Raw genomic sequence first — 12,500 nt, 5'->3', positions numbered from 1 at the left:
CTGGCCATAAAATTATAAATTTAATAAAATGTATAAAGTTTATAGATCAAGTGTCGATGATAAAGATGCGTCTTCAGCCATTTCTTGAATATGGCTATAGACTCAGGTTGAGTTCAGCAGGGAACAGTCCAGGTGAAGGTCCGTGAAAGTGAGTCTGTGTCTCTTTGGGATGATGCACCACGAGGCGACGTTCACTCGCAGAACACAAGCTTCTGTAGACACATCAGGCTGAATTAGTGAGTTTAGGTATAGGGTGAAGAGCCAGTGGTTGTTCTGCAGCAAAACAGCAGTGCCTTGAATCTGATGCGAGCAGCTGTTGGGAACCAGTGCAGGTTATGAGGAGAGACATGTGTCTCTTCAGCTTGATAAGACACTCTTGATGCAGCATCTGGATCAGTTGCAGAGGTTTGACAGTGATGCTAGAAAGAGAGCATTACAATAGTCCAGTCTGGACAAAACAAGAGCTTGGACAAGGAGTTGTGTAGCTCCGATAGGAAGGGCCTGATCCTCCTAATGTTGTATAAGGCAAATCTGCAGGTCTGTGAAGCTCAACTGATCATCAATCACAACTCCAAGGTTCTTGGCTGACCTGGATGGAGTTCTGGATGATGAACCCAGCTGAATGGAGAAGTTGCAATGAAGTGTTTGGTTGGCCGAGACCACAAGCAATTCTGTCTTCACCGGGTTTAGTTGAAGGTGGTGGTCCTTCATCCAGCCAGAAATGTCTGTTCGGCAGGCTGAGATGCGAGCAGCTCCTGTCGGATCATCTGGATGGAGTGAGAGAAAAAGTTGTGTGTCGTCAGTGTAGCAGTGATAGGAAAAACCATGTTGATGAATGACTGAATGACAGATCCTACTGATAAGATGTAGATGGAGAAGAGAAGCGGTCCCAGCACTGAGCCCTGAGGCACTCCAGTAGCTAGATGATAACAGTGATGGGATAAACCATGTTTCTGAATGACAGACACTAGTGATGACATGTAGATGGAGAAGAGAAGCGGTCCCAGCACTGAGCCCTGAGGCACTCCAGTAGCTAGATGATAACAGTGATGGGATAAACCATGTTTCTGAATGACAGATCTAGTGATGTCATGTAGATGGAGAAGAGAAGCGGTCCCAGCACTGAGCCCTGAGGCACTCCAGTAGCTAGATGATAACAGTGATGGGATAAACCATGTTTCTGAATGACAGATCTAGTGATGACATGTAGATGGAGAAGAGAAGCGGTCCCAGCACTGAGCCCTGAGGCACTCCAGTAGCTAGATGATAACAGTGATGGGATAAACCATGTTCCTGAATGACAGATCTAGTGATGACATGTAGATGGAGAAGAGAAGCGGTCCCAGCACTGAGCCCTGAGGCACTCCAGTAGCTAGATGATAACAGTGATGGGATAAACCATGTTTCTGAATGACAGATCTAGTGATGACATGTAGATGGAGAAGAGAAGCGGTCCCAGCACTGAGCCCTGAGGCACTCCAGTAGCTAGATGATAACAGTGATGGGATAAACCATGTTTCTGAATGACAGATCTAGTGATGACATGTAGATGGAGAAGAGAAGTGGTCCCAGCACTGAGCCCTGAGGCACTCCAGTAGCTAGATGATAACAGTGATGGGATAAACCATGTTTCTGAATGACAGATCTAGTGATGACATGTAGATGGAGAAGAGAAGTGGTCCCAGCACTGAGCCCTGAGGCACTCCAGTAGCTAGATGATAACAGTGATGGGATAAACCATATTTCTGAATGACAGATCTAGTGATGACATGTAGATGGAGAAGAGAAGTGGTCCCAGCACTGAGCCCTGAGGCACTCCAGTAGCTAGATGATAACAGTGATGGGGTAAACCATGTTCCTGAATGACAGATCTAGTGATGACATGTAGATGGAGAAGAGAAGCGGTCCCAGCACTGAGCCCTGAGGCACTCCAGTAGCTAGATGATAACAGTGATGGGATAAACCATGTTTCTGAATGACAGATCTAGTGATGACATGTAGATGGAGAAGAGAAGTGGTCCCAGCACTGAGCCCTGAGGCACTCCAGTAGCTAGATGATAACAGTGATGGGGTAAACCATGTTTCTCGTGAGCTTAGAATTATAAGGTTCTATCTCCACTTTTGGTCGAAATTGAGTTTTTGACATAATCTGATCCATTGGGTGTTTAATAATGCCTGTGTGGTGTTATTTTTGTAAAAAAATATTTTGTTAGTAGTTATTAATAAAATAAAAAGGTTCCATCTCTCCATTGCCAGCTGGGATGTAAAAACTTTGATGCTCAATATCTCAGAACTACCCTAAATGGAGATAGAACCTTATAATTCTAAGCTCAAGAGATCCTAGTGATGACATGTAGATGGAGAAGAGAAGTGGTCCCAGCACTGAGCCCTGAGGCACTCCAGTAGCTAGATGATAACAGTGATGGGGTAAACCATGTTTCTGAATGACAGATCTAGTGATGACATGTAGATGGAGAAGAGAAGTGGTCCCAGCACTGAGCCCTGAGGCACTCCAGTAGCTAGATGATAACAGTGATGGGATAAACCATGTTTCTGAATGACAGATCTAGTGATGTCATGTAGATGGAGAAGAGAAGCGGTCCCAGCACTGAGCCCTGAGGCACTCCAGTAGCTAGATGATAACAGTGATGGGATAAACCATGTTTCTGAATGACAGACACTAGTGATGACATGTAGATGGAGAAGAGAAGCGGTCCCAGCACTGAGCCCTGAGGCACTCCAGTAGCTAGATGATAACAGTGATGGGATAAACCATGTTTCTGAATGACAGATCTAGTGATGACATGTAGATGGAGAAGAGAAGCGGTCCCAGCACTGAGCCCTGAGGCACTCCAGTAGCTAGATGATAACAGTGATGGGATAAACCATGTTTCTGAATGACAGACACTAGTGATGACATGTAGATGGAGAAGAGAAGCGGTCCCAGCACTGAGCCCTGAGGCACTCCAGTAGCTAGATGATAACAGTGATGGGATAAACCATGTTTCTGAATGACAGATCTAGTGATGACATGTAGATGGAGAAGAGAAGTGGTCCCAGCACTGAGCCCTGAGGCACTCCAGTAGCTAGATGATAACAGTGATGGGATAAACCATGTTTCTGAATGACAGACACTAGTGATGACATGTAGATGGAGAAGAGAAGCGGTCCCAGCACTGAGCCCTGAGGCACTCCAGTAGCTAGATGATAACAGTGATGGGGTAAACCATGTTTCTGAATGACAGATCTAGTGATGACATGTAGATGGAGAAGAGAAGCGGTCCCAGCACTGAGCCCTGAGGCACTCCAGTAGCTAGATGATAACAGTGATGGGGTAAACCATGTTCCTGAATGACAGACACTAGTGATGACATGTAGATGGAGAAGAGAAGTGGTCCCAGCACTGAGCCCTGAGGCACTCCAGTAGCTAGATGATAACAGTGATGGGATAAACCATGTTTCTGAATGACAGACACTAGTGATGACATGTAGATGGAGAAGAGAAGCGGTCCCAGCACTGAGCCCTGAGGCACTCCAGTAGCTAGATGATAACAGTGATGGGATAAACCATGTTTCTGAATGACAGACACTAGTGATGACATGTAGATGGAGAAGAGAAGCGGTCCCAGCACTGAGCCCTGAGGCACTCCAGTAGCTAGATGATAACAGTGATGGGGTAAACCATGTTTCTGAATGACAGACACTAGTGATGACATGTAGATGGAGAAGAGAAGCGGTCCCAGCACTGAGCCCTGAGGCACTCCAGTAGCTAGATGATAACAGTGATGGGATAAACCATGTTTCTGAATGACAGACACTAGTGATGACATGTAGATGGAGAAGAGAAGCGGTCCCAGCACTGAGCCCTGAGGCACTCCAGTAGCTAGATGTTGGGTCTCAGACATTCACTCCTCCACGACACCCTGAAGAACCTACTAAGAGGTCAGACCTGAACCATTGGAGTGCTGCTCATGAGATGCCCTTCATCATGAGGATTGACAGGATGATCTGGAGGTTAATTGTGTCAAAAGTAGCAGCAGATCCAGCAGGATGAGAACTGAGGATTTGGAAGCTGCTCTTGTCAGTCTCAGAGCTACAATAACCAAGAGCAGGGCCGTCTCAGTTGAGAGAAGCTTCTGAAACCAGACTGGTTGTGATGGAAAATGTGGAGACTTAATTGAACACGACTCGTTCAAGTGTTTTAGCAATGAATGGAAGAAGGGATTCCGGTCTGTAATTTTCCAGATGTACTGGATTCAGAGTGGGTTTCTTAAGCAGCGTGGTTATCAGAGCCTCTGCTGTGGCAAAGATACCAGTGTGAAGAGAGGTGTTGATGATACAAGTGAGTGCAGGTACAACTGAGGAAGAAATGGCTTGGAGTAGATGAGTGGGAATAGGATCAGGCGGACAGGTAGTAGGGTGATTGGAAAGGATGAGTTTGGAGACTTCTGCCTTTGAGAGCGGAGAGAAGGAAGAGTTTGCTGTTAAGATGTGTGTGTCAGTTTGTGGTGTGGAGAATTGGCTCCCGATGGTGGTTGTGTCATTTATGAAGAATGTGGCAAAATCGTCCACTGTTAGGGTTGTTGAAGGAGGAGAAGGAGGAGGAGGGTTGAGAAGAGAGGAGAAAGTTTTGAAAAGCATGCGAGAATCAGTAGAATTGTTAATTTTGTTGTGATAGTAAGTAATATTAGCAGTAGAGACATTAGCAGAGAAGGAAGAGAGGAGGGACTGATAAAGACCAAGGTCAGTAGGATCTTTCGATTCGTGCCACTACATCTCTGCACCCCTGAGTTTAGAATGATGTTCGCAGAGAACATCAGATAACCAGGGGGCAGAGGGTGTGGCGCGGGCTGGCCTGGAGGACAGGGGGCAGAAGTTGTCCAAGCACTATGTTAGAGTGGAGAAAAAGTATCAGTTACACTGTTAGTATCTAGTGATGAGAGCTGATTAGGAGGAGGAAGTGTGGATGAGACCAGAGAGGATAGGCGAGAGGGTGAGAGTGAGCGTAGGTTTCGCCGAAAGGTGATCTGTGGATGAGTGTGTGTTGTGTTCTGAGGCAGGTTGAGGTTGAGGTTGAGAGTGAGGAGGAAGTGATCTGAGGTGTGCAGTGGAGTGACCAGTGTATGGTCAGTGGAGCAGTAGCACGTGTTAATAAGGTCCAATAGGTTACCTGATTTGTGAGTAGCCGTAGTAGATACTCATTTGAGGTCGAATGAGGCAAGCAGAGTGTGGAAATCAGCAGCCTGAGGCTTTTCTAGGTGGAAGTCTCCAACAACTACCCGAGGAGTACCATCCTCAGGGAAGGATGAGAGTAACACATCCAACTCCTCCAAGAAACTCCCAAGCTGATGTGGGGGACGATAAATAACTACAAAATGTATTTTAATAGGACTGGTGATTCAAATGAGCTGTTGTCACACAGAGGTGGTAAAGGATAAACTCCATCCCTTCGGGTCAGGCGAGGGGTGTGTGAGAAAGTGAAGTTAGTGGAGAGGGCAGCAGGTGTGGCAGTGTCCTTTGGTCCGACCCAGGTCTCAGTCAGGGCCAGTAGGCCGAGACCTGAATGACTAGAAATAGCTGTAATGAAATCACCTTTGTTTACAGCGGACTGGCAATTCCAGAGATCGATAGGAAAAGAGATTAAAGGACTAGAAGACACCGGAAAGGTACGCAGGTTGTTAGGATTGCACAGCCTCCTACGTGTGACATTTGATTTTGTGTGTTAGTAATAGTAGGGATTTGGATGCACATAGTGAAGAGAGGTCAAAAACAGAAAGATGAGAACAAGTTGTGTAGAAAAAAGAAGGAAATAACAAGAAATTACTCAAGTGCCTTGTCGGTGTCCTTGCTCGGTGGAGTCGTGCAGGTAGAGTCTTCACACGAGGGCTAGGCCTGTCACGATTATGAAATTTGGCTGACGATTAATTGTCTAAAAAATAATTGCGGTTATGGCGATTAATTGTCAGTTTTAGGGCTTTGACGATTAATTGTCTGTGTTAGGGCTTTGGCGATTATGCCGATTAATTGTCTGTTTTAGGGCTTTGTGCTTCATTCATTAAATAATTATGATAAATTTAATCCTTTGTAAGTTATCATTTTGCAGTGTAAGATTACAGTTAACACCTTTAAATATTAAATAAATATATTCAATAGCTATGACAATTTGTTTATTAAACTTAGTGAGTGTATAAATCAGCAGCAAAAAGTAATTTTTGAAAACATCTGCACGGTAATTGAATAAAATCTAAACATGTTAATAAAAACAAATGTGCACAAACCATGATAATATGACGCGCTTTAAAACAGAGCGGAACAAAGCGTGTATGCGCATCGCGGGTGCAGAATGATGTGCTTAATGCAACATGGAGTCACAGTGCGCAGCGCTGCACAAGTGCGCATTTAAAAGTTCACGGCACAAAGTGAAGAAATCACTAGGAAGAAATGAAATCCTAGTGTATATCAGTCCAACAGTTTATTGATCATTTGTTTCTTCACAGTTTTAAACTCCAGTTATTGCGCGTCTGATGCCAATTCATAGTCATTGTGCTGTGTAGGCACACGGTAGCAAGCGAGTCATTTACAGATCAAGCATTATAACGCAATGTCACATTGGAGAAAGTTTTACCGTGTATCCTGTCGTAACCGGACGGCGCGCGCTGTTTGAATGCTGAACGGAATGATTGACAGCTGCAGACGAGTTTGTGAACTTTAATTTAACAATGTAAATATACTACTGTCCCTCAAATTAAGCTATGGAATGGCTTCAGATGACTTTGAATATGTTGCTGGAAAACGTAATTAGTGCTTGTCTATTTATTTTGGTCCATGACTCCCCCTTGTGCCATAGGCCTATAAAAGAGCGCAATAATCGCGGTTGTCTGAAACAATCGCGGTTAGATCAAATAATCGCGATCAGACGGTTATTTAATTATCGCGACAGGCCTAACGAGGGCCGCTGCGTCTGCTGCCGCTGTATACTACTTGATTTTATACCCACCTGAAATGTTGTGATTGAATACAGCTGGACACGCCTCACTATCAAAACTGTTTACCCAAACGCGAACAAATGACACTTCACCACACGATTCTAGTGCTTGACCACAGTAAACAAACAATGTTTCCTAGTAACTACAACTGCGCTAAGATACAATGAGAAAAAGATACAAAACCACTTACAGTTACTGTCACTTCCACACACACACATACATTCTCTAACACACACACTACTGAACTTCTTCCACACATGAAACACTGAACCAGTCTGATGCTTACAGGTGATTCACTGCAGCGGGTACCTGAAGCTCCGTCAGTTCGTGATGGACGTGTCTCTGTACGAGTCCTGCTATCAGATCGTGGGTCTGGTGGCCGTCGGTCAGTCTCTTCCTCCCAGCGGCGTGACGGAGATCAAACTCCACAGCAACATGTTTATGTTCCGCGCGAGTCTCGATCTCAAACTCATTTTCCTGGACAGCAGGTGAGATTCGGCTGAACTCTGAACACTGTCTCTCAAAGGCACAGCAGCACGCACGCGCACACACACACACACACACACACACACACACACACACACACACACACACACACACACACACAGTGCACTATTCAACTTTCACTTCCACAGCTAATACAGTGCATTCAAGTCATGTCGGAAAGATCCTATTTACCAGTCGAACACTGCGAACATCAGGCTCTTCCTCAGTGTTTCTAAAATCTAAAATCAAGACACTCTATATTGCTAAAAGAATTAGGACACTCCTCCAAATCATTGAATTCAGGTGTTCCAATCACTTCCATGGCCACAGTTGTACAAATCAAGCACTAGGCATGCAGACGCTTCTACACACATCAGTGGAAGACTGGATCGCTCTCAGGAGCTCAGTGAACTCAAGCGTGGCACCGTGGTCGGTTGCCACCTGTGCAATAAGTCCATTCCTGAAATTTCCTCACTACGAAATATTCCATGGTCAACTGTTAGTGGTATTATAACAAAGTGGAAGCAATTGGGAACAACAGCAACTCAGCCACGAAGTGTTAAGTGTTAAGCCTTGTAAAATGATGCTGCATGCTGAGGCTCACAGTGCGCAGAAGTCGCCAACTTTCTGAATAGTCAATATCTTCAGACCTCCAAACTTCTGTGGCCTTCAGATTAGCTCAAGAACAGTGCATAGAGCTTCATGGAATGGCTTTCCATGGCCGAGCAGCTGCAGCCCAGCCTTACATCACCAAGTGCAATGCAAAGCGTGGGATGCAGTGATGTAAAGCAGCCGCCACTGGACTCTAGAGCAGTGGAGACGTGTTCTCTGGAGGGACGAATCACGCTGCTCTGTTTGGTAATCCGGTGTACAAGTCTGGGTTTGGCGGTTGCCAGGAGAACGGTACTTGCCTGACTGCATTGTGCCAAGTGTAAGGTTTGTTGGAGGGGGGGTTGTGGTGTGGGTTGTTTTTAAGGCTTGGCCACTTAGTTCCAGTGAAAGGAACTCTTAATGCTTCAGCAAACCAAGACATTTCAGACAACTTCATGCTCCCAACTTTGTGGGAAGAGTTTGGGGATGTTCCTGTTCCAGCATGACTGCGCTCCAGTTCACAGAGCAGGTCCATAAACACACGGATGAGGAGTTTGGTGAGGAGGAACTGGACTCCTGCACAGAGTCCTGAGCTCAGCCCGAGAGAACAGCTTTGGTCAGTGCCTGACCAAAAATTCCCATAAACACACTCCTAAACCTTGTGGAAAGCCTTCCCCAAAGAGTTGAAGCTGTTATAGCTACAAAGGGATAGCCACCCTAAGGATTAAGAATGGGATGCCATTAAAGTTCATGTGCATGTGAAGGCAGACGTCCCAAAACTTTTGGCAATATAGTGCATCATTTACTGGCGAAGCAAAATGATAGATATATGTGAATATGTGAAGATATTAAGTCTTGTTTTATGAAAAATGAAGTGAGTTTGTGCCAGTGGCGTCAGAAAAATAATCTTGTTTCCCCTTCAAATTAAGATTATTTTTCTGTCAGATATTTGTACTTGTTTTAAGCACTTCATTTAATTTTGATCAGTTTTTCAGTAAACAAGATTTAATATCTTTAGTCATTTTGCTTTTGTGCTGTAAAACGAGACGGAAACACTGAGGAAGAGCCTCATGTAGCAGCGAACACACATGACCAACCATGAGAAACAGCTTCTGTATCGATGGTCAATTTGTTGAAATGAATAAAAGTATGTTTTCCATTTACAATAAAACTAGATAAATTGCATGTACAAAAAAATATATAACGATACAATTTACATCATCTCCTTAAAATGAATCCAAACAAATCATGCATTCTTTAATCATAATTTTGTAGAAGTACAGTTAAAATATCTTGCAGAATTTTTGAAGAAATGGTACATCACAATCTTGCTCCAATCAAAGTGACTTGACATCGTATTTCCGACTTTCCAACTTGAAAATACAAACTTCTCAGGAGGACATGAATGCACCAATCATACTTGCAGTCTGGAACCAACCGGAAGAAACATCAGCTGTGATTTTTAACCATTTAAACCATTGGTAGAAGCAGAAGGAGTCTCTTTCATCTGAACGTGTGTGTGTGTGTGTGTGTGTGTCAGGGTGGCGGAGTTAACCGGTTATGAGCCGCAGGATCTGATTGAGAAGACTCTCTACCATCACGTCCACGGCTGTGACGTCTTCCAGCTGCGATATGCACATCATCTACGTGAGTCGCTTCACACACACTTTCCTCTGTAGATCATCTACAGCCGCAGCATGAATGCGTTCGTTCTACTGACACGTCTGAGCAGCGTTTGCATGGAAACCCTAGTGAAGCTGTGTGTGTGTGTGTGTGTGTGTGTGTGTGTGTGTGTGTGTGTGTCTCAGTGCTGGTGAAGGGGCAGGTCACCACCAAGTACTACCGTCTGCTGTCGAAACACGGCGGCTGGGTCTGGTTGCAGAGCTGCGCCACCATCGTCCACAACAGCCGCTCGTCTCGACCGCACTGCATCGTTAGCGTCAACTACGTCCTCACGTGAGTGACCTTTGACCTCCCTCACAGCAGTGTTGAGCCAGAACCGCTCGCTCTGATGCCGTGTCTCTCTCTCCGCAGGGATGTGGAATATAAAGAGATGCAGCTCTCTCAGGACCAGAGCAGATCCAGACCGTCTCTGTCCTATAAGAGCTGTCTCGCAGCTCCTCAGGACTCACGCAAACAGCTGAAAGCCAAAGCAGCCAAACTCAAAAGCAAAGCCAAAGCATGTCCGTATTCGCAGGTGAAGGTGCTGACAGACTCACCGGGGAACGTGACCTCGAGTGCTTGTGGTTTCCAGACCTCGCTGGAGTCTCCGTCCTGGAAGAGCTGCCAGCAGAGCCCCGTCTCACTGATGCACGTCCAGGAGCCGTCTCACACGCTGCCTCTGTCCTATGCATACACATACACACACACGCAGACGCAGGCCTCCAGCGACTGCCGGAAAGCACCGGTGACCCCGATCTCCTCCAGACGACCCGTCCTCTCCTCACTGCAGTCGCCCTGGAGCTGCGCTAATAAACCTGCGGCACACCTGCAAACTCCTGCCTGCAGCGCATTCTCTGGTACCCACACACACACACACCAGAGCCACTGACTTCAGATCTGACAGACGGACACAAAGCAGGGCTGTTAATCGCTAATGGCGATTAAATTGAACTCTTTCCCCGCCATTGATGGGATTTTACACTGTTTTACTGTAGGGGGCGCTGTTACGCATTCTCTGAGTACTGAACCTCTGGATCAAAACACAGGTGAAGAAGCAGCAGAAGCGAGGGATAGAAGCGAGCGATAGAAGCATTGCTGACGCACGTCTGAGTTAGGGTGCTGTCGGTGGCTGGAGACTTTTTTTTTTTAAAACCGCTGGTGAGGAAAGAGTTAATTTTAAGTTTCCTCAATGCATCGATTCTGTTGATTTATATTAGATTCATTTTTGAATCGTTAGGGTTAGGGTTAACCCTCTAGAAGACAGTCATGATTCAGTTCAGTTCAGGTTCTGTTCTCATCTGATTGTGTCAGTGCAGTCAGACCAATAATATCACTGAATATTAACTCTTTCCACTCCAGCAGTTTTTTTTTTGGTTTTGTTCTCAACAAAAGCTGAGAAAATCGTGTTTTTGTCAAAGACTACATGTGCGTCAGCAATGCTTCTATTGCTTGTTTCTGCTTCTTTTTCATGTCTTTTGATCTGGAGATTCTCTACTCTTTTAGAAGTTATAGCGCCCCCTACAGTATCACTAAGAAAATTATGTCAATGGCGTGGAAAGAGTTAAGTGTCTTTTAAACCCCAAATAAGCAAGCTAAAAACCAAAGGAACTGCTAAAGTATAATAGAGTATAATATCTAAACATGAAATCAGTTAAAGGGGAAATATCACGGAAATCTGACTTTTCCCGTGTGTAAGTGCTATAATCTATAATCAGTGCTTCTACCAACACAGAAAACATGAAAAGTGAAACCCAGTAACTGTGTTCTGGTGAGCCTTTCTCTGCAAGCATGTCAATAAATAAGCCGATCAGATTTCCTGAGTCTCTCTGTAAGGCTGCACTCGCTCCTGGTTATTCTGGGATTCTGGATGAGGGAGATTGGCCTGTTTTGTTATTGCCGGAGTTTCTGAAAAGGGGCAAATTTGACAAGCAATAATAAATGATCTGGTATTTTGAGCTGAAATTTCACAGACACATTCTAGGGACTCCATAGATTTATATTACATCTGGTGAAAAGGGGCCTTTAATAAAATGTCAACTTTAATAACGGATTTCATTGTGAATCAAATTGAATGGTTTTGAGGTCATGAATGGACTAGATTCACAGAAAGCGACATCTAACCCGCTCTGTGTTCATCAGGTCCGGCGGCCGACGGCGCGTTCGCAGCTCAGCTTCTGCCCGGAGGCTTCAGACCCGCCGCTGCGTTTAAAGAGGAACCCGGTCAGAACCAGAACCATAACCAGAACCAGGGCTTCGGTCAGCGCAGGTCACACGAGGACAGTCTCTCGGATCAGAGTGACCCGGACGAGAAGAGGCTGCGGGGAACGACACAGAGTCCGTACGTTTCTCTGAACCTCCACCATGTTCTGTCCAAACGCGGCTCTTTCCCACCCGGACCCTGCGCTCTGAGCGAGGAGGGGAACCCGTACCTCTACCGGACCCAGAGCGCACCCGACGGACACCGGCCGTACCTGTACCGGACCCAGAGCGCTCCCGACGGACACCGGCCGTACCTGTACCGGACCCAGAGCCCCGGTCCCGACGGACACCGCGCTCCTCACTGCATCGGCACGTCGGTCATCATCAGCAACGAAAGGTGACGCGCCGTCCGATCACACTGACCTCCGACCTCTTCTACTGTTTTACGCAAAGCTGCAGATGTTCTGATCACACATAAAGCAACGTCAGGTATGGAATATATTTTTTCCCGTTGTGCAGCCAGTTCAACGGGATACTAGAGCCATCCTCTCCGGAATACCCAGGAAGAAGAAGCTT

At 45.7% G+C, this 12,500-nt stretch overlaps 1 protein-coding gene across 1 annotated transcript in view; it reads left to right on the top strand.

Annotated features, from left to right (window-relative positions):
- Window positions 1–12,325, top strand: part of sim2 (SIM bHLH transcription factor 2) — a gene marked incomplete at both ends in the record, with an annotated part of 19,652 nt that extends 7,327 nt beyond the window's left edge. The window contains 5 exons of the mRNA XM_081353968.1: window positions 7,275–7,474; window positions 9,604–9,710; window positions 9,872–10,019; window positions 10,098–10,582; window positions 11,865–12,325. Of these exons, the coding sequence (XP_081210094.1) occupies window positions 7,275–7,474; window positions 9,604–9,710; window positions 9,872–10,019; window positions 10,098–10,582; window positions 11,865–12,325 (1,401 nt within the window). The remainder of the gene's footprint in view (window positions 1–7,274; window positions 7,475–9,603; window positions 9,711–9,871; window positions 10,020–10,097; window positions 10,583–11,864) is intronic.
- Between the last annotated feature and the right edge of the window lie 175 nt (window positions 12,326–12,500).

This window comes from Scardinius erythrophthalmus, assembly GCF_964197995.2.
Source record: "Scardinius erythrophthalmus genome assembly, chromosome: 23".
NCBI lineage: Eukaryota > Metazoa > Chordata > Actinopteri > Cypriniformes > Leuciscidae > Scardinius > Scardinius erythrophthalmus.
Note: the sequence above shows the minus strand (reverse complement) of the source record. Positions and strands in the feature narration are given on the sequence as shown.